The sequence below is a fragment of the Wasmannia auropunctata genome, unplaced genomic scaffold (assembly GCF_000956235.1).
Source record: "Wasmannia auropunctata unplaced genomic scaffold, wasmannia.A_1.0 LD336053.1, whole genome shotgun sequence".
In the NCBI taxonomy this organism is placed as follows: domain Eukaryota; kingdom Metazoa; phylum Arthropoda; class Insecta; order Hymenoptera; family Formicidae; genus Wasmannia; species Wasmannia auropunctata.
This window is the reverse complement of record NW_012026837.1, coordinates 2,871,287-2,896,440: the sequence shown is the minus strand read 5'-3', so window position 1 is coordinate 2,896,440 and position 25,154 is coordinate 2,871,287. Positions and strand designations below refer to the sequence as shown.

At 46.9% G+C, this 25,154-nt stretch overlaps 3 protein-coding genes across 5 annotated transcripts; 2 read left to right on the top strand and 1 right to left on the bottom strand.

The window, feature by feature from the left end:
• Window positions 1-54: 54 nt before the first annotated feature.
• LOC105451083 (E3 ubiquitin-protein ligase HERC2) lies at window positions 55-17,677 on the top strand. Of its 2 annotated transcripts, XM_011691314.1 has the most exons (14): window positions 55-734; window positions 888-1,167; window positions 1,472-1,672; window positions 1,953-2,163; window positions 2,421-2,678; window positions 2,768-8,826; window positions 8,955-14,000; window positions 14,075-14,398; window positions 14,620-14,929; window positions 15,022-15,743; window positions 15,826-16,264; window positions 16,441-16,664; window positions 16,758-16,912; window positions 16,996-17,677. In XM_011691314.1, the coding sequence occupies exons 2-14, from the start codon at window positions 975-977 to the stop codon at window positions 17,227-17,229; spliced, it is 14,376 nt and encodes a 4,791-aa protein (XP_011689616.1). In that variant the 5' UTR covers window positions 55-734; window positions 888-974; the 3' UTR covers window positions 17,230-17,677. The 2 variants fall into 2 exon arrangements, with proteins under 2 accessions (XP_011689616.1, XP_011689614.1); XM_011691312.1 differs by having other exon boundaries at window positions 55-1,167.
• Window positions 17,678-18,281: 604 nt separating this feature from the next.
• On the top strand, window positions 18,282-23,519 carry LOC105451077 (sarcosine dehydrogenase, mitochondrial). The gene is made up of 15 exons (XM_011691302.1): window positions 18,282-18,992; window positions 19,103-19,205; window positions 19,459-19,715; window positions 19,805-20,017; window positions 20,213-20,536; window positions 20,660-20,822; window positions 20,908-21,055; window positions 21,298-21,436; window positions 21,545-21,745; window positions 21,859-22,126; window positions 22,216-22,345; window positions 22,446-22,702; window positions 22,774-22,936; window positions 23,055-23,162; window positions 23,238-23,519. The coding sequence occupies exons 1-15, from the start codon at window positions 18,969-18,971 to the stop codon at window positions 23,395-23,397; spliced, it is 2,658 nt and encodes an 885-aa protein (XP_011689604.1). The 5' UTR covers window positions 18,282-18,968; the 3' UTR covers window positions 23,398-23,519.
• Window positions 23,406-25,110, bottom strand: LOC105451078 (peptidyl-prolyl cis-trans isomerase-like 3). Of its 2 annotated transcripts, XR_974548.1 has the most exons (5): window positions 24,840-25,109; window positions 24,681-24,755; window positions 23,783-24,063; window positions 23,521-23,701; window positions 23,406-23,439 (listed from the first exon to the last, which is right to left on the bottom strand). XR_974548.1 is itself a non-coding variant. In XM_011691303.1 (4 exons), exons 1-4 carry the CDS (start codon window positions 24,840-24,842, stop codon window positions 23,575-23,577), a joined length of 486 nt encoding a protein of 161 aa, XP_011689605.1. In that variant the 5' UTR covers window positions 24,843-25,110; the 3' UTR covers window positions 23,457-23,574. The 2 variants fall into 2 exon arrangements, 1 of the variants encoding a protein (XP_011689605.1); XM_011691303.1 differs by lacking the exon at window positions 23,406-23,439 and having other exon boundaries at window positions 23,457-23,701; window positions 24,840-25,110.
• Window positions 25,111-25,154: the final 44 nt, after the last annotated feature.

Genomic DNA, 25,154 nt, shown 5'->3' with positions numbered 1-25,154 from the left:
CGCAGGCTGGACAGGAGAGGAAACAGCTGATCCCGGACGGAGAGAGAGAGAGGAGTGTCCGGAAAAAGTGGAGGATCCTGGGACAGGGGAGTGTGGGTATATCGTCTACTGTGCACGGCAGTTCGTTGACAGGTCAAAGTGTCAGGTGTCAGAGACGACGTCGGCGGGCGGTGCGGAACGCTGCGAAATGCCGCGCGTGTCGCCGGACGCGCTCGATTACCGCGCTATCGCGCGAATATTGGCGACACTAGCGTGACATGACAATCGGTGGGTAATCCGAGCGGCCGATCGACCGTCGGGGGATCGGGGGATGAAAGAGCGCGGCGCCCCGTGTGCGTGTGTTGTGTGTTCGTTCCGAGTGCCGCGAGTGTGTGCGCGTCAAAATAACGATCACCAAGTAATGTCACACGGCGGTGGTGCTCGGCAGTGCTGAGTTCCTAATCGCGTCGTAGGGTGAACTTGACAGCGACGGATGTCTGCGGACGGTGACAGGCGCAGGTAGAGGACGGAACGGGCGGCGAAGGCGAGAGATGCTCCGGGGCCGAGATGCCGCTGGAAGTGCGCTGATCGCTAACCTCCTTCCTCTCCCGCGGATCGCGTTCCGCTACGCCCGGGAATAACAGTCGACAGTCGATCGAGAATCCTCGCCCCCCTCGCGAGGAAACGTCTGCCCCTTTCTCTTCCCCTTGATTAACGAGTCGAGTGGGAAAGAGCGAGAGAAGGACTTGGGGGAGGTAATAAATTTAATCAATCCTCCGGACGCGGGATTTTCTATTTATTGATCGGCGGCGGGGCAGATTGACAGCCGTCATGCGATCGCGTGGAGGCGAGACGAGGAAACGGCACTTTCGAAGGAAACGAGACAATTTTTAACTGAATCTCTTAAGAGTTGTAGATCTGTCAGTCTGTACTCGAGTCAACGGATCTGTTTGTAACATTGGGAGTCTCTGTGAGTAAAGATTGTAGAAGACAAGATGAGCAGCCAATTAAATATAACAGTTAGGCCGGAAGTAAGATTGGACGCCAAGTGGTTGAAGACTGACCTACAACGATTCCTTTATCGCGATGGGCTGGCCGAATTGTGGAACGAGATGGTGCGAGATGGCGAAATTGTTGGTTCTTTCAGCGATGGTTTAACCAACGCTGCTGGAATCGTAGCGAAGAAAGGTACTTACCTTTTACATTCACTTGAACGTAGAAATAAATTGTGAAAGAAACGTGAAAAATATATAGAAACAGATTTAATCTATATTAGGTTTATCTATATATTATATCTGTATTTCTGAATAAAACACTATGCTCTCCTCTTTGGAGGCAGGAGAAATAGAGAAAACTCACAAATGTAGATGAAAAGAGTATAGACAGTAATTTTAATTGCATTAAATTCTTTTTAAGATTCTTTAATTCTTGATTTCTTTTTAATATTTATTTTTAAGATTCTTCACTAATTTCTTGTATATATATTTTTCAGGTGAAAATGGCCATTACTATTGCAGTATGAGAGTGTTATCTTGTCTTTGCTGCGATGGGATTTGTGGCCCGCAACATGGCTGTAATTGTACTCCGTGCCAGAAACTGGATGAGGAAGAAACTGCGAGAACAACAGCAATGGTTGAGAAGGCTATGTCTGCAAGACGGATAATGGACTCGTGGCTCTGGGGACCACAGCCATGTAAACACATTTGTATTAATGTTTTGCTTGTATTTTATTTTAAACTACTTGATTGAATTTTTACTCAAAATATTTTGTGTCTGAAACATTGGAAAATATTTACTTAAAAATAAGGAAAATTTATATAAATAGTTGGTATTTCATTCTTTAGATAAAATATCAATCAATTTTGCAAATAATTTATTATATTTTCATATATATTCGTTTGCATTAATGAGAGATAAGAAGCACCATTTTTATCTTGATATCTATTTATTTACGTTTGCATGTATTTTTTCAGCGTTAACAGACTTGAAAGGATGCATCGATTTATCGATTAAGGAGCAACGAAAGTTGTGTTGCGAAGTCGCAAATAGCACATTGTCGGCCACACGTTTGAGACAACGCTTGATAGTCGCTCGAAGATATTTCACCGCTTTGTCTCGTCATAAACCGCAAGAGATCAAAGATACCTCAAATTTACCAAAGTCTATCGGGAAATTACAAAAAACGTTGAGTATAAAATTTCGTATATAGTATACACGATTATAATAAGTCACGTGTTTACATTGCGAATCTTATTATTATATATAGCACAGGCCAAAAAAATTTCCTAAATGATTTGTTTTCTCGTGCACGTTACATGCAGAATATCGAAATATACATAAATTATATCTTGATCCTCTTCAGAGTACGTTATTTTTTTGTATTTTGTTTGAAATAGCGCTTACGAGTCTTTAATAAATTCTTAAATTTTTGTCAATCGCAGGCCGAGACCTAACGAAAAGGCGACCTTAGGATTAGCGCGCGTCGGTTCACGCGCGGCTCTCAATTTCTCGTTCGCGTACTTAAGACGGGCTTGGAGATCCGGGGAAGACGTCGAATTTTGTAGTGAATTATTGACCGAATCGTTGGAGGCGTTGCAGTCGTTACCGGAGGCGACTCTCTTCGACGAGAGTAACGTTTCTCAAGTCTGGCTGGAGGTCGTAGAAAGATCGGCAAAATTCTTAAGACAAGTTGTCACGGGGTATGTATAACTCGGTTTTATTTACATTAATTCATTTTCATTTGCATTAATTTCTCGCACGAATGGACATACATGATATTTATTTTCAGGGAGGTGACCACCGGACGATCGTGGCGTCCAGTGCCGTTGTCAGATCAGCACACGGCTCTTTGCCTGTTACTGGAACTGGTTGCGCAAAGGGCCACTCTCTCTAGTTTATTAGACTCCGTGGTTTTATTACTTCATCTCAGTGGTAAACATAAGAATCAGGACAATCGAGTCACGCCGCCCGGAAGCACGGCCCCGCTCGTCCCGCTGTTACGGCGACTGAACATGATACCGGCGACCAAGTCTCGCAGGCATCTCGACCGAAACGTCACACCGGGACCCTGCGAAGTGCTACTTAAATATTTACGATTGCCGGACGACGATGCCGTGTCCGTCGACCTGAGGAAAGCCGCGGTTATTGTAATGTGTAATTTAAGCAGATTGGCCGCTCCCCTTCTGCCGCCCGCCAGTGCCGAGTACGGATTCCCGAGGAACGGAAACGGCCGGCAGACATTTCAGGAGGTGCTAGCCTGGGGCGGCGTAAAGTTTGGAAACGGCTCCACGCCCTTTTACTGCGATGCAATCGCGGAATTGGGCGTAAAACAGCTGTGCTGCACCGAGCGTGCATTAATGATATTGTCGTTGAACGGCAACGTTTACAATATGTATCACGGATCCGAGACTCAGTATCCGCAGAGAGTGCACGGTTTCTCCGACAAGCCGGTCACGATGATCGCGTCTCACGCGGACGGCAAGCATTACTTGGCGCTGACGCAAGACGGCTGCGTGTATTCCTGGGGCAACGGAGACGGCGGTAGGCTCGGACACGGTGACACCGTCTCGTACGACGAGCCGAAATTAATCGAGGCACTCTTGGAGAAGAACATCGTGTTCATAGCGTGCGGCAGTACGTACTCGGCGGCGTTGAGCGCCAGCGGCGAATTGTACACCTGGGGAAGAGGAAATTACGGTAGATTGGGTCACGGTAATTTCGACGACGTCACGAGCCCGACGTTGGTGACAACGTTGAAGGGCCACACGGTCGTGCACGTGGCCTGCGGTAGCGGTGACTCTCAAACCCTGTGCGTGACCGCGTCCGGCATCGTCTTCTCTTGGGGAGACGGCGATTACGGGAAACTTGGCAGAGGCGGCTCGGACGGATCCAAAACGCCCAAGATCGTCGACAAGTTACTGGACATCAACGTGGTGAAGGTGTTTTGCGGCGGTCAGTTCTCCGCGGCGCTGACGGTTCACGGGGAGGTGTACACGTGGGGAAAGGGCGACACGTATCGCCTAGGTCACGGCAACGAGGAACACGTCAGGTATCCCAAAGTCATCGAGTCGTTGAGAGACAAGAAGGTCAAAGACCTGTCCGTAGGCACCACCCACATACTGGCGCTGACGGAGGATCAATTTGTCTACGGATGGGGTAGAAACGACTACGGTCAAATCGATCCCACCTTAGGCCCCGTCATCTCCGAGCCTACGATGTGCCCAACGTTATCCGCGAAGACCGTCATCGGTCTGGCGTCAAGCCCGACCCAGAGCTTCGCCTGGTGCATGTCGGCGTGGTCGGGCGGGGCTAGCAGAGTGGCCTTCGTCGTCGACATATGCGAGGAGACCTTCCAACTGCTGGACACGCTTCTGTCTAAATCTTGCGAGGGCCTACCGGGAATACGACCGCCTACGCAGGATCGCGAGTGCCTGGCGGTGGCTACGTTAAATTTGCTCCGTTTGCAGTTGCATACCATGTTGACGCATAATATTGACACTAAATCCGTCGGGCTGGCAACCAGCAGTCCGCTGTTGAGCTCCTTAAAGCAACGCTGTGTCAATCTGGCAAGCGCGACCGGGATATTAGCGACGATACAAGAAGCGGCGCAAGCGGTTCTGCAGACCGGCTGGAGTATACTGCTGCCAACGGCCAATGAGCGTGCGAAAACACTGTCTAGTTTCCTGCCAAATACTTCGAACAACGTGGAACAATCGAGTTCAGCGAATATATATATAAATAACGGACAGCGGTTCATGGCCGATTTATTGGTATCTAGTCTAATGGTGGACGGTGGATTGGAGTTAGCGTTGAAGGCTGCGATTAAAGTGGAGATAGCGGACATGCCGGACGAGAAGGATTTCCTCGAAGTGGGCACGTCGAACGTTGCCAGGATGAAGATCGAAACGAGACAGAGTATGAAAGACGGTTTCAATTCTGGGAAGAACATCACGACTATCTCGCTGCTTCAGCTAATACAGCAGTTAATTAGAAACGGCACGTGCATTACGCAGTCTAGACTGCAACAAGGCTCGTCGCAGCAGACGGATCGAAATGAGCATCTTCGAAGATTCGACAATTCGCCCAGCCTGAATCTTCTGCTGCGCTTCCAACGTCTGCTGATCGCGCAGGTGTACGAGTGTATCACGCGCAAGTCACGCACGGAAGATCTGCACGATCAGGAAATGATGGGCGCGGAGTCGCTGCTGAAGAAGTACATCGCGCAGATCTGCGACCACGCGACCGAGATACTGCCGTTGGCGGCCGAGATAGGCGGTCGTTCCGTCAAAGATTTCATCTCTATCGCCAGTGTCCTGAAGGCCGACATAATCAACGTATTACTCTCCGAGCTGGTGACGTGCTTGATATTGCTGCAAGTAGATTACTCCATGCTGCTCATCGATATGAACTGGATGGAGGTAATCGCACCGATTCTGGACTCGCTCGACCACTTCGTGAAGCTCGCGCCGACGATGGAGAAGAATGAAGCGGACGATTTGTCCTGGCCGGGAATCATCGCGCCGCTACATGGAAATAAGATACCCATTCAGGAGGAGCCCTCCTTGATACGGTGGGCGGACTTGGAGAACCACAATCGCGACGGCGGCCTCTGGGTCGTGGTGAACAACAATGTTTACGACGTGCAGGACATCAGAAACGACGGCTCCTGGTCTCCCTACGAGGTGCTGCAACGATACGTCGTCGGGCGGGACGAAACTTCAGCGGTGACGCAATGCGGCGCGCCGTACAGTCAGTTGTCGCCGCGGGGCATGATGGACTCCTGTTTCGTCGGTCATTATTGCCAGGCCGAGCCCGACGAGAACACACGGGTCACGATCGAAGTGACCGACGTCTGCTCGTCTCTGCTGGACACGGAAAGAGCCCTGGGATTTTTGCTGGGCTTGCACGCCTACCGTATGCGGCAGAGCCTGACGCTTCAGTCGGCGGAGAAGGAAGCCGGGGTGTGGCTCACCGCGAATTTCTTGCGGGGCGGCCTGCAGGTCCTGCAACCGCCGAATCCGTACGAGGAGGAGAAGGACGAAGCGAGGAGCAACACGTCGACCGCCGCTAACTCGCCCACGGAGCCGCCGCTCCCGGTGCACGCGAAGAACGAGCAGCAAAAGGAGCACGACGACCGAACGATCGCATTTATACACGCGTTAGCGGAGGCGCATAAGACCGACGACGGCCATGTGCGGGCGTTCCTAACGATAGTCGACAGGTACTCCAAGGCTAACAATCTATTCTCTCACGCTGATTTCTGCGGCGATCATCCGGTCGAGGAGATCAGTCGCGTTTTGATGGCTGTGATTATAAAGCACCTTGGCCTGGGACAACAAGCGTTCGCGCTAGCCGAACAGGAATTGAAGACCGTCAGCAGCGCGAGACTGAGCAATCAGCTGGCCGACATGGCGCGAGCGATTTACCAGACCAAGTGGAACCTGGTGCGGATCAGGCAACAGCAGAATCGCAGCTACAAGGAAGTCTGCGCGCCCGCGCAGGAGAGATGCAGATTTCTTCTGTATGAAGTCAGATCCGCGACGAGTTACGAAGTTAAAGGGCTCGAGGATCTGAAGCTACTCCATACCGTCCCTAAATTCAAGAGAGCCGCTCGCACGATCTTGGCCGATATTCGCAAGAATAAAGATTCATCCGGCGGAGGCGGTAAGCCGGAGGATATTTTGAACGCGTCGATACAAAACGCCAAAACGAAAAACAAACCGGACGGGGATACGACGTCCTCCTCCAAGGAAGGTCTGACCGCCGCGACTTCCTCCTCCGCGAAACTGGAAGATATATTGGATATAAAGAACAAGATTATGCAGTTGACGGAGAAGATTCGATGCGGACCGATGCAGTGGGCCACTGCCGACTACAATGGCTTAATGACAAGTATTATCGAATTCGTCATCAACGACGGCATTGGCGGGGACGTCGAGACGTTGCGCCGTGCGATGTACTGCCAGATGCAACGCGCCCGTGTGCGGGAACAAGGTATCTCCATGATGCGGGAGTTATTGAAAAGAGACTATCTGATACCGTCGGTAAAATATTCTCTGCTTAACGGCTGGCTCGGCCTGACCTACGAGAACAAGTCTCTGAGCGACGGGATAACGCATTGCCTGTATAATATACAGTTAACGACCCCGTATCAAAAGTCGAAAGTTATCCTGGCTGAGGCCGAGGTGATCTCATGGGCGGTACAAGCACTGCGGACATACGTCATACAGGCGGAGCTGCCGAACAAGCAGAAGGTCAGCGGGAAGAGCAGCTTGAATCAGGGTACTTACACTTGGCTGCGAAAATTACCGAGAGCGAGATTCCTGCTGACTATCCTCGGTATGCTGACCAATCACCAGTGTGCCAACGAGATCGGGCTGCTGGTCAATTCGGGCCTGTTATCGAGCATCTTGACTTTACTGCGGCAAATCGGACCGTCGTCGGCGAGTTTCTGCGAGGGCGGCGAGGGACAGCAAGGCGGAGACGGCGAGGCGCCGAAAGCTAAGACGGAAATCACGACGATTTACGAAGATGCCCTTCAAAAGAACAAGCCGCCGACCGTTCAGCTCAGCGGGATGGAACTGGCGGCGTTGATGAAGATTGGCACTCGGGTTGTACGAGGGGCCGATTGGAAGTGGGGCGATCAGGACGGTTCGCCGCCCGGCGTAGGTAGAGTCGTCGGCGAGCTCGGCGAGGACGGATGGATTAGAGTGCAGTGGGACAGCGGCGCGACAAATTCGTATCGCATGGGTAAGGAAGGTAAATACGATCTGAAGCTCGCCGATCCGCCGACGCCTCCCGACGACGACAGCGACGAGACTGATAGCGATACTTCACTCGACGGGAATAGAACGGAGAGCACCGGTTTTCGCGGGGAAGATCTGCACCCGACCACGTGCCTCAAGTCGGCGTCGACGAACTTGCTGCGAATAATCTTACTCTCCTGCGGCGTGGAAGCGGATAAAGTGCCCGCCGTATCCGTTAAGATTCTCACCTCCACTCTGCACGGTATAATCTCGACTGCGAACAGATCCGGCGAGTCAACCACGCAGGTTCAACTAGCGAGGCAGCATCACGAAACTTGGGCTACTTTTAGTCTTTTGAGGGCGATCGCGAAGTCGACGGGATTGTGCAAGTCCTTGAGTTCGCAGGCCTGGCTCAACCTTCTTCTGGGTATTGTCGTCGACGAAACCAAACCCAATCTCGAGAAGCAAATCATGATCACGAAACTGCTGGCGGCTGTTCTACCTTCATGGGGGACGGAGACAGTTCTGAGCGACATGATACAGTTCTTGGACAAGTCCTTCGGGATATTGGGCCAAGTGGCTCTCACGTGCGACAACGTCGCCGGCTCCGAGCTTCACTCGAACAAGTGCCGTATGTCTTTGACCGCGTCGTACAATTCTACCGTAGCTGAGGAACTGACGTGGTTGATTAGATTTCTGCATGCTCTTCCTGGCTGGAACGAAGCCATAAACAGATTTCTCTCCACGAAGCTGGCGCTGGCGGTGGATCTCTGGAACGACAGCTCACTTTATCACATACAGATGAATGAGAACGGTGGCGAAAATGCCTTCAGAATCCAAGAGACGGTCATGGCAACCCTCGTCGTCATCGGCGGTTTGGATAATAGAATAAGAATTGGCGGTTTGGTGAATTGTGACGGCGAGATAGGCACTGTCTGCAAGTTTACGAAACACTCGAAGATTGTTATGCAGCTGTGGAATGGCAACGGGACGCGGAAGATAGTACCGTTTCACGCGGTGAAGCGGGTTAACGAGAAATTCCAGTTGGAGAGAATGCCTTTAACGGAGACGCTTATATCTGTCTGGGCCAATTTGCTTTTAGGTAAATATACGTAAGATAAATCGGCCAAGGTTTAAGTGACTGTGAGCGAAGGTAACATGGAATCACCAAAAACTCAAGTTAATAAATAGATAGTTTAATGTCGAGAAATTAATTAATTTTGCTTTTAGGTATTGCCTGTATGGATAAACGACCTGGTGGCATGCCCGTCATCGCTGGCACCGTCAACTCCACGATATTACGAAGGCAACAGCAACAACTCGCGGCCTTGAACGCCGGGAAGGCCATGCTCGCTTATCAGTCGAAATTGCGGAAGATCTTGAAATATTCGTTAACCAATGAAATTAATGACGATGAGAGACGTACCTCCACGCTTCTGCAGGAAATGCTATTGCGCGCCACGAAGCCACAACCGCTGAAACCGATATTTAAACGCAGGGAATTAGAGGAAGCTGCTCTGGCGATCTCTCAATATCTAGTCTCCGAGTTTAGATATAGGCCTATTCAACGAACCGGCATAACTTCGGATCCTACCACCCCTACGTCCGACTGCTCGTTGGTCTCCTTAACATCGAGTCAAAAAAGATACTGTAAGAGCAGCACAGCGGCGAGGAAAAGCTCCACGACGGCGCCTGTAAGTCCTTTGGTGGCTCAGTTAATCGAAATGGGCTTTCACAGGAAGAGTGTTGAGTTGGCTATCAAAAGTATGAGCGTCGCCGAGCAAAGCGTAACGGCAGAAAGTGTGGTGGGCTGGCTGTTGGAAAATCCGGACGCCGCTCTCAGCGACACGGAGACTCTGTCCAGCTTGGAGGGACTGACTGACAGCAGTGACGATTCGATTAGCGAAGATTTGGACGATTCACCATCGGGACAAGAGGGTGCTGCTACGGGTAGCGGCGCACCGCCGACGTACATGAAGCGCTCGGATTTCCTGTCGGTGGACGAGTATGCGATCTACGTGCGCGACAACGTGGCCCCGGGTATGCTGGTGCGATGCTGTAAGAGCTACGAGGAAGTCGAGTACGGCGATGTCGGCCAGGTAGTGAAAATCGATGCGGAAAACTTGCACGATCTGAACGCGCAGGTTTCGTGGCAACGCAAGGGCGGCACGTACTGGGTGCGTTTTATTCACATAGAATTGCTTGGTTATCCGCCGTCCTTGCCAGGTCCGCCCGCGTTGAAGGTCGGGGATAAAGTTAGAGTCAAGGCGTCGGTAACCGAGCCGAAGTATAACTGGGGTTCCGTAACTCATCATTGCGTCGGAGTGGTCACGGCGATAACTAATAACGGCAAGAACGTGTCCGTAGATTTTCCGCAGCAGCACGCATGGACCGGCTGCGTCGCCGAGATGGAGAAGATACCGTCCTGTCATCATTCTGTGATTTGCAACTCGTGCTGCCTGTCGCCGATTTCCGGTCCCAGATTCAAGTGCAAGTGCTGCGACAATTATAATCTGTGCGAGAATTGTTTCTACACCAAGCGATCGCATCGACACGGCTTCAATAGAATTGCGGAGCCTGGTTCGGCGGCCGTTTATGCCGGAAAGCCGGGCAGATACCACAGGCAGGACATATCAGAATCGTATTTGATCAACGATTGGTCGAAGTGCATCAAGACCTTGAGCGTGTCTTCGCAGGAAAATTGGGCGATGCGCCTGGTAAGCGATTGCGGATATTGGCAGAGCTGCGGGTCGCAGGGCAAACACTGGATTCGCTTGGAGATGCTACCCGGCATCCTGGTGCACTCTTTGAAGATCATCGTCAATCCACGGGATAGTAGTTACATGCCTTCTGTAATTGCGGTCAATGTAGGAGATTGCTTTTTTAATTTAATGGAATTAAGAACGATAACTGTACGTTATTCGGATACTAGTGTTACGCTTCTTCAAGACATGAAGGAATATTATCCGTGTATCGAAATAGCGATAAAACAATGTCGAAATAACGGCATAGACTGCAAGATACACGGTTTGCGCATAATCGGTCAGAACATGTTCGAGAATCAACTGACGACCTCGGTGTCTTTCCTCGCATCTGACTGGGAAGTTTTGCAGGAACAAGTGGCGATACAACGTTGCACCGACGCACCGCCGCAGCAATCAGCCGTTTACGTGTGGGGCTTGAACGATAAGGATCAACTAGGAGGCCTGAAAGGATCAAAAATCAAGCTTCCAGTGTACAGCGAAGTTCTCTCGAAATTAAAACCTATTCACATAGCCGGAGGCAGTAAGACTCTCTTTATCGTTAGCCAAGAGGGCAAGCTGTACGCTTGCGGGGAAGGAACGAATGGTAGGCTAGGTCTGGGGGACGACAACAACGTGTGCGAACCGAAAGCCATACCCTTCCTAAGTCAATTCGTGATCAAGAAAGTGGCGGTACACTCAGGCGGAAAGCATGCCCTGGCGCTCACTCAGGACGGTAAAGTATTCTCGTGGGGCGAAGGCGAGGACGGCAAACTAGGACATGGAAATTGTTTATCACTGGATAAACCGAAGCTCATCGAGACACTGAAATCAAAGAGGATTCGAGACATCGCTTGCGGATCGGGACATTCGGCGGCGATCGCGAGTAACGGCGAATTATATACCTGGGGCTTAGGCGAATACGGTAGACTGGGCCATGGAGACACTGTCACGCAAACAAGACCGACATTGGTGCAGGCTTTGGTCGGACAGAGAGTCGTCCAAGTGGCTTGCGGCAGCAGAGACGCCCAAACTATGGCTCTGACCACCGATGGCTGCGTGTATTCCTGGGGCGACGGTGATTTCGGCAAACTCGGCCGAGGTGGAAGCGACGGCTGTTACACGCCCTTATCGGTAGATCGACTAAACGGCTTGGGTGTCACACAGGTAGAATGCGGCGCGCAGTTTTCCCTCGCCCTGACGAAGTACGGCGAAGTGTGGACGTGGGGAAAGGGAGATTACTTCCGCTTGGGTCACGGTAACGATCACCATGTTAGGAAACCCACGCTGGTCGAAGGTCTACGGGGTAAGAAAATCATTCATGTAGCAGTTGGCGCATTACATTGTCTCGCGGTAACCGATATCGGTCAGGTGTACGCCTGGGGTGACAACGACCATGGGCAGCAAGGCAACGGCACGACGAGCGTCAACAGAAAGCCGTCGTTAGTGCACGAGCTGGAGGACGCGAGAGTGAACAGAGTATCCTGCGGCTCGAGTCACAGCATAGCTTGGGTACTGGTTGATCAGCCCAGCAATGGGAACCAAGAGCCAGTCACCTTCCCGACGGTGAGAGATCCGTTGGGCCAGATGTGTCTGGGCCTGAGTAACGCGCCGGAGCAAAACGGCGCAGTTGCTGCAACAAGTGATGCCGCCGCCACGAGGCCGTCGCTCGCCAGTATAATACTCTCTTTAGAGAGCAACGTTGCTAAACAGCAGGCTTTACAGCACGTGATAAATGCTCTTCTCATTATGCAGGCACGAGTGGCGATAGTGACGGCTTTGCAGAGCCACTCGATGCTGAATGGCTGCGTGTCGATGAAGCACGCGCCGATAGCACCGGTGGCGGACGTGATACCACCGACGGAGGCAGCCATGACATCGAGTACCGAGCACGCGGTTTATCAGAACGTCGGTGACATCGCGCAAGGCGGAGGAGAGGCACCGGCGAACGTCGCCGAGGCCGTCAATGTGGCCACCAGCCCTAAGCTGACTCCCGAATCGGAGGATTATCCGTTAGCCATGTTAGCCATGTCCATGTCCAGCTCCGCCAGCCTGTCCTCGCGTGCCTCGAGGATGTCGACGAGCGCGATGAGTGTTATAGCGGCCACTTTAACGTCCAACGCGCAAGTGGTGGGCGAGGACGGCGCGACAGCCTCTGGTTTGGATGAATTTACGTCGGCGTTAACGGAAGACGACGCGAGAGTTCTGGTGGATCTATTGAAGCTGGCGGTGGCCAATAGAGTCTGCGTGTCGGCCAAAGAGACGATATCCTCGGTACTGATCGCTCTGGGAAAGGTCAACAGTTCCATCGGCAGTATGCTGCTGGAACTGTGCGTCACGGAGCTGGAGGACACCGCGGCTAACAGCAACTGCGTCAATAACACGCCGCAGCCCGTGGTACAAGAAACGCCGCATCCCTACATAGACGACACTACGTTGACCGGCCACGTGAAGATACCCGGCGCGGAAGCGCTCCGGGTAGAATTCGATCGGCAGTGCTCGACGGAGAAGCGGCACGACCCGCTCACGATAATGGACGGGAGCGGCAGGGTCGTGGCGGTCAGATCCGGCAGAGAGTGGACCGAGTGGGGTCCAGAGATCAAGATCCAAGGGGACGAGCTGAGATGGCGATTCTGCTCCGACGGATCCGTCAACGGCTGGGGCTGGAAGTTCACGGTGTATCCTATTCTGGCGAAAACTGCGCCGTACGAGCTCGGATCCGACAGGGCAGTATTGTCGCAGCCGACCATAGCTCTGGCCGAGCATCTCCTCATGGACAACAGTCTGATAAATTCCGACAGGAATGTCGCGTCGCGTTTGGCCACCGCCCTGGGCCAGTGCAGTCAATTGAGCACTCTGTCCGCGCAGCAGAGGATGTGGGCGTTGAGAAAATTGCAGGTGGTTTACACAAACGGGCCGGGCATAAAGCCCGAGGTGGCGCTCTCCTCTCTGCTTGGTTCTCTACCGCAGGCGCTTTTGAGACAGTACACGTACGAGGATCCTATGGTCAGAGGTGGCAAGCAATTGATGCACAGCGACTTCTTCAAGGTTCTCGTGGCGCTCGCGTGCGACCTCGAGCTCGACGGAATGCAATTCTGCTCCGAGATGCACAAGTGGTCCTGGTTCCGAAGGTACTGTCTCGCTGCACGCGTGGCGAAGTCGCTCGTCGACCGCATTCCACTGCCAAAGTCGTTCTGCCACGAAGTGACGAAGCAGCTTAACGAGATGGCGATGGACGGAGACGCCGACTACACGAAGGATCACGAGAATCATAACATATTCAAGCAGGGACACGACGAGCAGCTGCTGCAGTGGTTGAATCGTCGCCCGGAGGACTGGACGCTATCGTGGGACGGGTCAGGCGCGATTTACGGATGGGGTCACAATCACAGGGGTCAGCTAGGAGGCTTGGAGGGTCCGAAAGTCAAGTTACCTGCGCCGTGCGAAAGTCTGTCAGCGCTCAGACCGATTCAATTGGCTGGCGGTGAACAGACTTTGTTTGCCGTGACCGCCGATGGAAAGATCTATTCGACTGGTAAACAGTTAACTAGCTCTCCTCGATAAATTATTGCATGGCACATATCGAATTTCAATGTGAATATTTTGCAGGCTACGGAGCTGCGGGACGTCTCGGGATAGGAGGAACGGATTCCGTTATGATCCCGACGCTATTGGAATCGATACAGCATGTATTCATCAAGAAGGTGGCCGTCAGCTCGGGAGGCAAGCATTGTATCGCTCTGAGTTCGGAGGGCCATGTGTATTCCTGGGGCGAAGGCGACGACGGCAAACTGGGACACGGTAACAAGGTGTCGTACGATCGGCCGAAACTGATCGAGGATTTACTCGGCGTGGAGGTTGTAGATATAGCTTGCGGTGGTCATCACAGCGCCGCTATTACTAGCGCTGGCTGGCTGTACACTTGGGGAAAAGGTGAGATATAATTACAGAAAAGTGCTAAAACGCTTTTATATTTCTATGATTTCGAGAATATGTAACACTAATTATTACGCGCTTGAATAATTATTAGATATTAAATTAAGCAATTAAATTTTTAAGTATTATTAGGTAATTAAATTTGAATAATTATTAAATAATTAAATTATTATAAAAATGTAGTTTTGCATTGTGGTAAAAGGGATAATTGATTGCAGGGCGATACGGACGTCTCGGACACGGTGACAGCGACGATCAATTACGACCGAAGGTAGTGGAAGCTCTGCAGGATTACAAAGTGATCGACGTGGCATGCGGAAGCGGCGACGCGCAAACGCTCTGCGTAACCGACGACGACAACGTATGGAGTTGGGGCGATGGAGATTACGGAAAATTAGGCAGAGGCGGAAGCGACGGGTGTAAGGTCCCACTGAAGATAGATTCTCTGGCCGGGCTCGGCGTGGTTAAAGTCGAATGCGGTAGTCAATTTTCGGTCGCTCTAACGAGATCCGGGGCGGTTTATACCTGGTAATAGCAACATATGGCATTTATTGTTATTACACCATTTATTCTTAATTAATTATCTTTAATCTCTTTTTACATTTTTTATTTGCGTGCAGGGGCAAAGGCGACTATCATCGTTTAGGCCATGGCACGGACGACCATGTACGTAGACCACGTAAGGTAGCCGCACTGCAAGGAAAGAAGATCATTTCAATAGCAACGGGCTCCCTGCACTGCGTCGCGTGTTCCGACAAGGGTGAGGTTTTCACTTGGGGCGACAACGACGAGGGTCAGCTCGGTGACGGCACCACAAGCGCGCTTCACAGGCCGAGATTGGTACACGCATTGCAGGGCAAGAAAATCACGAGAGTCGCTTGCGGCAGCGCGCACACGCTAGCTTGGAGCACCGCGAAGGCAACGCAAAGCAGAATGCCGGCGTCCACGCCCATGGAATACGATCTCGTTAAAGATCTGTCGTATTCCGTACTGCGCAACAGGCTGGTGCTACTACATCATTTCGCGGAACTTTTGTGCCCTGCTTTGGCCATGTTTCCGATCACCGGGCATATCGGGCTGAGCAAGCTGGCTCCCATGCTGGTGTACAGCATAAAGGAAGCGACATTCCGCAAGGTTATTCAAGCCACGATGGTCAGAGATCGTCAGCATGGGCCTGTGATCGAATTGAATAGGATACAAGTGAAGAGAGCCAGAGCCAAGGGTGGATTAGCTGGACCAGACGGCATCAAGTCTGTTTTCGGCCAAATGATGTCGAAGATGTCTCTCCTGACACAGGACGTATTGTTTCTACCTCATAGAGTATGGAAAGTAAAATTCGTGGGTACGTAATTCTATTCACGTGTAATCGCGATTTTTCTCTCATTAGATTACACAAAATCGCTAATACATTCGTATCATTTTAGGGGAAAGCGTCGACGACTGCGGCGGTGGATACAGCGAGAGTATAGCAGAGATGTGTGATGAATTGCAAAATGGCTCCTTGCCGCTATTTATACCGACGCCAAACGGCCGCGAAGATAACGGCACAAATCGAGACTGCTTCTTGTTGAATCCCACGGCCGACTCCCAACTGCATATGAATATGTTTCAATTCTTAGGCATTCTAATGGGCATCGCTATACGAACCGGTAGTCCATTGAGTTTAAATTTAGCCGAACCAGTTTGGAAGCAACTCGCAGGTATACCTCTGACACCTGCGGATTTGACGGAAGTCGACAGGGATTACGTCCCTGGCTTGCTTTGCATCAGAGACATGGATCCCGACGAAAAAGTCTTTCAAACCTTAGAAATGCCCTTTTCCACGCCATCCGCTGCGGGGCATGATGTGGCATTATCTAACAGGTATTGCCTTCAGTAATTTTCGGACTTTATAATTTTTATTTATTGTATATTCCATTTATGTATTTTGTTTTCTATTTGATATATGTATATATATATTTCCTAAAATATTTTATATTTAAATTTAACTTGAAGAATTTTATATTTATATAATAAAAAACTACTTAAAAATTTTTCAGATATCTTAAAATAACACCAGAAAATAGACACGAATACGTAAGATTGGCGTTAGATTATAGACTCCACGAATTTGATGCTCAAGTAGCAGCTGTACGAGAGGGCTTATCGAAAGTCGTTCCTGTGCCCCTATTGGCACTATTTAGCGGTGCTGAACTTGAAACGATGGTTTGCGGCAGTCCAGACATACCGCTTAATTTATTAAAGTCCGTTGCGACATACAAAGGTATGCATGCTCGATCGCAAGTATATGTGCTGCATCAAAGCATGCTTGTATGTGACAGCTTTAAAATAAAAAAAATCATCTTTTGCTTTGCAGGTATTGAAGCGATGGCACCACTCGTTCAGTGGTTCTGGGAAGTCATGGATGAATTTTCCAATCAAGAACGATCGCTTTTCCTTCGTTTTGTTTGGGGCAGAACACGTTTGCCACGCACAATCGCAGATTTTAGAGGCAGAGACTTTGTTTTACAAGTAAGAGAAATTATATCCATTTATATCCATCTCTCGATAAACAGCAGTTATTGTACATCGTGCCGTTTATTATTTCATTTCAGGTAATGGATAAGTACAACCCACCGGACCAGTTTCTTCCTGAAAGCTACACTTGCTTTTTCCTTCTGAAAATGCCGCGATACTCGTGTAAAGCGGTTCTACGACAAAAACTGAAGTATGCGATTCATTTTTGTAAGAGCATCGACACCGACGAGTACGCTCGAGTACAAGCCGCAACCAATTCCGACACCGAAGATACAGATAGTTTAGCGAGCGAGGAACACACTTCGCTTTAAATCGTTCATTACGCGAAACGATTATTTTGTGTTTGAAGTAGCATTTCTGTTGACTTCTTTAAAAATGTGTTCACAGATCCTCCAAAAAAAAAACCCTATTTTTCTTACACGGTATATTTATACATATATATACTACACACACTACGCTAATACTTAAATATATATGTACTGCTTTTGTAGCACGACCAGTTAATTGTATAGTAGATGTTAATGAAAAGTGAACAAATCACTAAGATTATTAGGGTTCTCTTAGTCAGTAATATATTATTTAAGTTAAGGTATTATTATTTACTACATTTAGCTAAATATCGAGCAATTTACTTAATTCCGAAATTTTTTACTAGTGTTTTTAGCGTAACATCGAAACTAGTTAGCCTTCAAGAAATAGTTTGTATAACGTCGTTATACGTTTCGAGGTCTTTAGAAATACATTACGATTTGCAAAGCATGAAGCATTATTATATATTCCATCACGATTTTTAAATGGCTGCATACTTCGCGCGCGCGATCATACGTTAAAATAGTTAATATGTAGCGAAAACATGTTCACTTGTCCACTAGTCTTGTTATTTTTATTAAATATAATCAAACCGCGCTGCAGATAAGAGGCAATGCAATGTCATCGGTTCTACTTTTTTTTTTATTGAAACATTTACTGAATTATTTATTGATAATAAGACATATACGACTTGGCACGGCGCATTTCACAATCGAAATATTCTGATACAATATCAAGGTCAAAAGAGTGCTTGCTTGCATTGTTCTCTGCGGTCTAACAATAAAATTCTGGATGTATATAAGTCTGTGAGAGTAAAACTCTTTGTACGAGTCGTTATCAGTGGTAAACATTTCCCAGAGTCTATATTGGCAATGAGGAAAGTTGTTTCCAGAAAATAAACAGTTGATTGGTTTGATTTTATGAAAAATATAATTTATGATATATTAGATTTAAATGGGATTCTTTTTTCCTTAATTCCTTTATATATCCATTGATTCGTATACTTTTTTCCAAGTTTCGATATTTCTTACGATAGACAATCAATTTTATATGAGCGCACATTCACTTTCACAAGCACAAAGAGATAACTGTACAAATGTTACGATAATGTACGATTAATTTTAGTTTCGTTTGGTAAGAACTGGCAAAAACTAATCTCATGACGAAATTAGTGTCTCTTATTATCATTGCGTCAACATAGCAATATCGGATATTTTTAGTGTATAATAATAAGTATAACAATCGCGCGCAACGCAGAAATTACGAAAAGAAAAAAGAAAACATAGATAACGGCCGAGGTACACTTGAGCAACCATGTAGCGTCTTATACACAAATTCCTCTCTCTCTCTCAAGTATTGTTTTTCTCTTTTAACGAATGAAAATATATTGAGCAATGTTGCTTTTGCGATTGACGTCGTTCGTAATCTTTTTTTTCGTTGGGCGAAAAGCAGCAGCACGAAAGCAGCAATTTTCTCAATCGAACGCGCGATGCACGCGGACGCGGACTGATATCGCGGGCGAGAGAGAAGTTAGCGTCGAGAAAAGTGACGATGCATTGGCAAGTTCTTTGATAATGTATATGTTGTAAACAGTGTAATTGTAAAGAATGAACCACACTAGCAGAATAGCTAGCGCGATACCGCGCGCGAGTCGTGAACCGGGGGGGAGACTGTAGTTCAATCTTCGCTAATACTGCAGTCGCGCACAAGCGTCACAAGCTGACTCGGTGAGGCGCACGAGATGCTTCGTTTAGCAAGGAACAAGGTACACGTTTAATTTAAACGTTCGGCGATATACATTATAAATACGGGTTTATTTACAATTTTGTAAAAAGATAAAAACTGCACATATTCTAATACATCTTTTCATATCAGTTACCTAAATGGGGTCTCAGAAATAATCGAGCGGTCGCTACATTCAAAGAGAACGAGACAAAGAGCATCGACGTACCCAGCAATGCAGATGTTGTAATAATAGGTAAATAAAAAAGTTCATTGTCTGTAGAAACAAGACAAAACCTAATCGGATTAGCAGCTTAGACACAAATTGAATAGTCTACATTATATATTAATTAAACAGTTTTTCAGTAATATCTCTTTCTGCACATAGAATTAAAAAGGAATAAGAAGTTATTAAGTTAAATACTAATCAATATTTACTCGCGAATCTCAATATTTACGCGTGAACACAAATTCATATTTCTTAATCAATTCAATAAAAATTCCCATAGGCGGTGGCAGTGCTGGTTGCAATGCACTTTATCAATTAGGAAAACGTGGAGTCAATGCGGTACTCTTGGAAAAATCGAAGCTCATATCCGGCACAACGTGGCACACAGCAGGTCTCCTGTGGCATCTACGCGGGATATGCGACGTAGAGACGGAATTGCTAAAAACTTCGCGATTGATTTACTCGTCCTTGCAAGAAGAGACAGGTATAAATCCAGGATGGATAGACAACGGTGGACTCTGCATCGCTCATTCTCGCGTAAGTCTGAATATATGTATTTTCTCACGCGATTGATATACCTTTATCCATTTCTCGGCGAATAAATATTCATTGCGTGTTTTTCGTAGGAGCGAGTGGCCGATTACGAGAGATTGATTACGAGCTGCAAGAATTTCGATATCGAGGCGTACATGATCGATCCGGTCGAGGCGACAGAAAAATTTCCTCTCCTGGATAAAAATGCGTTTCAAGCTGCGATATATTCTCCGGCGGACGGCACGATAGATCCTGCCATGTTGGTAAATGCGTTGACAAAATCAGCAGAAAAAAACGGTTGCAAGGTACGTCCTATCCATTTTTTTCATCACCGTCATCTGTCCCTACAATACATATATTTACATAATAATAAAACTAATTTTGTGTTCTACAATAAATTCTATAGTGCAGTTAGTAATTGGTAGAATTATTTGTTCGATAGCGATGTGCGTGTTCTATAAAAATGATTAGGAGCAAAATAGAATAAATTATTTTTTAAGGTCATCGAAGATTGTCCGGTCACTAAAATTCTCGTGGAGGATTCCGACAGTCATAAAACCGTTCGCGGAGTGGAAACGCCTTACGGCATTATAAAAACCAACGTCATACTAAACGCGGCGGGAGCGTGGTCCGGAACAATAGCGCGAATGGTCGGGCTGGACATCCCGTTGGTACCGATGAAACACGCGTACATCGTCACCGAGCCGATGAACGTGCGAGGACTGCCAAATATTCGAGACCCCGATTTTAACGTCTACTTTCGGGTGCAGGGTGGAAATATAAATATCGGAGGATACGAGCCAAATCCTATCATATTGAAATTTGTAAGTTCCATAAACGCGTCAAACGTAAGGATCAAATCCAATCGCTGTTGTAGAAAAAAAAAAGCGCAAGACGATTTCAAGTCTACGTACTTTTGATTAACTCAAATGATGTGTATTGTCAAGCCGCCGGAGGACTTCTCCTTTAGCCTGTACGAGCTGAACTGGGACGTATTCAATACTCATGTGGAGGCGATGAATCGGTTGATCCCCTCCTTGGCATCCGTTGGAATAAGAACAACGGTGTGCGGCCCAGAAAGTTTCACCCCCGACCACAGACCTATCATGGGTAACACAAAATTTCAGCATTAATTTACGATCGACGTGTGTGACATAAACACATTAAGTCTAAAATACAACAATGTCTCTGAAAGGTGAGGACCCACGCTGCACAGGTCTTTATTACTCCTGCGGATATAATAGCGCCGGGATGATGTTTGGAGGTGGTTGTGGAGAACAAATAGCATTGTGGATAATTAATGGACGACCGGACAAGCACATGTTCCTTCAGGACATCAGGCGGTAAAAATTTATTCAAAAATTAAGAGTCGAATCTTAAATTGTAGAATGTAATGCGACAGCACAATCATATTTACTTGGCAAATTAACTTTTTTTATATGAATCATTACTTTATAATACGCGCCTTATATTTTTTATGCCGATATATAAAATGTAAAATACAAAGCAGCAACATGACAAGCGGGATGTATTATTCTGTCAATATCTGCACTTAACGCTTTTGTATGTTTCTCTCTCGATCCAGATTTATACCAGAACAAAGAAAAAATTCAATTTGGGTGAACGAACGGAGTCATGAGGCTTACGCAAAAAATTACAATATTGTTTTCTCACATGACGAACATTTAAGCGGCAGAAACTTGAAGACAGATCCTTTCCACAATGTAAGCTATGCTTTATGTCAATTTGAGTCTTATGTTTCAATTAGATTGCCCAGTTTTTTCTTCATAAACATAATGTTATTGCTATTTTTTTTATTTTTATTTTTTTAGTTTCTTGTCAACGAAGGTGCTGTCATGGAAGAACGGCAAGGATGGGAACGTCCAGGATGGTTTCTACCGGATAACAAAACGGCTCCGATTTTACCTTACGATTATGGTGGCTATTACGACACGCCAAAGAACACGAACGACACATATGCCGATATATTGAAAACAGAATGTACATTTGATTTTTCACCCCACGAGAGTATCGTAAGTATTCCCTCCCTTTTTTTTCTTAAGATTTAACTAGAATTATCGAGAAATATTTTCGCATGATAAAAAATGTCGATTCGATAATTTTTTTTTTTACATACTTATCGCAGATACGGGAGGAAGCGCTCGCCTGTAGAAATAACGTTGCCTTATTCAACATGTCGTACTTCGGGAAACATTATTTATGTGGCCCAGACGCGAAAAAAGCGGTGGATTACATATTTACGGCTCGGGTGGATCGGGAGATTAACAGAACCGTGTACACCTGCATGTTGAATAAAAAAGGAGGTGTGGAAGGCGACTGTACGGTAACTGGTCTGGAATCCGGCTCGGGTGGCGTAGTCGATCCCATATTTAAGGGAAAAGCATTTTACATAGGTGTCTATTCGTACATTTTCTCGCGATGACCGCGCATCTTATTTCAATCCCTACATTACAATAATTTTCCATTTCCGACTTTTTTTTAGTGAGCGGAGGCATGTCGTCGTATCACACTTGGGCACATATCAGCAAAGTAATAAGAGATAAAGGTTTCCACGTGTCTGTGCACAATGTCACAGAGCAGATAGGAATTTTATCGGTTCAAGGTCCTAACAGGTATAATCGAAATTGAGTGCGAATACGAATAGACATATATAATTGTTACAAAAGATAAATCTCTCGTACATTATTCGTTCAATGTATCTCATTATTATAGCCGCCAGGTACTTCAAACGTTGATCGACGACGATCTCTCGAACAAATCGTTTCCGTTCTCAACTTCGAAACTAGTGCGAATAGATGGCGAGCTCGTGCACGTGTTCAGACTTAGTTTCGTGGGTGAACTCGGTTTCGAATTGCATATTCCAAGAAGTTCGTGCGAAAAGGTTTACAAAGCTTTGATGGAATGCGGTAAAAAGTACGATATGAAATTAGCCGGCTTCAGAGCGCTCTACAGTTTAAGTTGCGAGAAAGGTGAGCAGCAATGTACAGAGATACGTGTTTGCCTTTGTATTATCCGTGCTAATTGTTAATTCGTTTATCAGGCTATCATCTCTGGGGCTCAGACTTGAGAATAGATGACAATCCGATAGAAGCGGCCTTAGAAATCGTCTGCCGCAAAAACGGCAAGTACTTAGGAAAGGCATCTGTCGAACAGTGCCGTAAAAATGGAATTAAAAAAAGACTGGTACATTTACACACAACTGAGTAAGTATATATATATATACATATATATCGTTTTGCAATACAATCTGACCCCGATATCGTCGGTTCATCAACATTTTAAACGCGCACCGTTTGTGCTTAAATACTCGTTTAATTACAGTGAAATACCACTGTGGGGTATGGAGAGCGTCTACAGAAACGATCAATTAGTTGGTTATCTAAGGAGAGCTGAGCAGGGTTATACCTTTAAGAAGAACATTGGACAGGCGTACGTAAATCGGATAACGAATAGAGATATGAATAATTACGCGTAGAAATATACGTTAACTTTTCCGTCATTCAGATTCATCACAGCTCCGAATGGGCAAAACGTTACGAAGGAATTTTTAGAGACGGGCACTTACCAGATCGCAGCGAGAAGGAAAAAATATCCCGCGAAGATGTATCTTGAAAGCCCGTTCGATCCGCAGAACAAGAGGTTGCTAGGTGTATACACAATATAAAAATACTCTTTATCGATATTACTTCTTCTGATTTTAAACCATCTGCGAAAAGCAAGATGTATGTCTTAATAATCATGAACATTTTATATTTTTTTTCATACATAAAAAAACAGTATAAATTACTTGTGTATAAATTACTACGATGGACGGCAAGAAACACTTTTGTCACTTCAGATCCTATCCCGCTAACGGGTTAGCGTGTATAGTTACGTCATTTATCCTGATTTCCGCGAGCGGTTTGTAGTTCTTAGGATTCACTGGCTGTTTCTCCAATTGCTCCAAGGTTTCCAAGCCGTCGATGACTCTGCAGCAAGCAAATAAAAAGTCAGCGAAATCATTATCACAATTTCACACGCTCTCGCTGGGCACAGAAAGACCGACTTACTTCGCAAACAAAGTGTACTTCAGGTCCAGGTGCGACTGAGGCGCGTAAGTTATAAAGAACTGACTGCCATTTGTATTAGGGCCGTTGTTAGCCATGGAGACGAGACCCCTCACGTTGTGCTTAAGCTCCTCCTTAAACTCGTCCTCGAACTTGCGATTCCATATGGAGGTTCCCCCTTTCCCCGTGTTGGTGGGGTCTCCAGTTTGGACGATGAAGCCTTTTATGTTTCGGTGGAACAGGCAATTGTCGTAGTACCCACTGGCGCAGAGCGCAAGAAAGTTCTGAAACGAGAACGCCAATGCATTATAATTGTTATTGTTCTTAGTTTGTGGTTCGATTCATGCTCACAACGCTTTTGGAATCATTTCATCCTGGTTGTTAATCGAATATCGAATAAAGACAAATGACGCTCATAAGCGGTGCGAGCGTAAATTGGACCATAAGCCTTAATAATGTCCATTTTTACCAATGTAGATTAATTTTAATCTCGGTTTTATTATCTTTTTCCAATTTTTAAAACTAGAAAAAGATATAAAGTAAAATCAAACCTGAATTAAAGTTAATGTACGTTGGTAGAAATAAACATTAACGATATAACCTCTATATCTGCTACATTTTCATATATTTTTACAACTTACACTCAAGTATATTACCCAAGTAACAAGAAGACGTTAAATGACGTTTCAAGAATGTCTCATGTCCATTTCTACCACCGTAAATTAACTTTTTAATCCAGGTTTAATTTTACTTTTATATCTCTTTCTAGAATTTTTTAAGAATTAGAAAAAGATAAAAAGTAAATAAAACCGTGATTAAAATTAATCTACCCTGGTAGAAATGGACCTAACAGGATTACTTGTCGTCACTACACAACAGCATGTAGAAAATTGACTTGTACCTCGCACGTCTTCGGGCACATCTCGCAGAACAGTTCTATCTTGATGTCACCGACATCCGTATGCAACGTTACGCTCTGAAACGAGAAAAAGAACACGATGTTCCCATCATTAAATCATCGTGGGGCACACAAGCTGTGAAATATTGCGGGTAAACATACCATTCTTCAAAATGTACGATCGTGCGTTCGAGTCGAATCTAAAGTGATTTTCGGCAATCGTAAGGCGTTTGACAGCGAACGAATCCTCGTCCGGAGCAAGATCCTCTTGTCACCTCCACGCGCTCAGCGTCTTCGCGCGTTCAAAACACATTCAAGCCGAGAAATCGAAAATCGTTGAGGTTAAGAATGAAATCAACGGGAGAGTCGGGAGAATGATAGAGTGTCGGGAGGCGAGGTGCAGAAAGTGCGGCTAAAATTGCGCACTAGATGCGCGTGCGATTTCCACCACCGGGAGTCAAATATCGTCTGTAACGA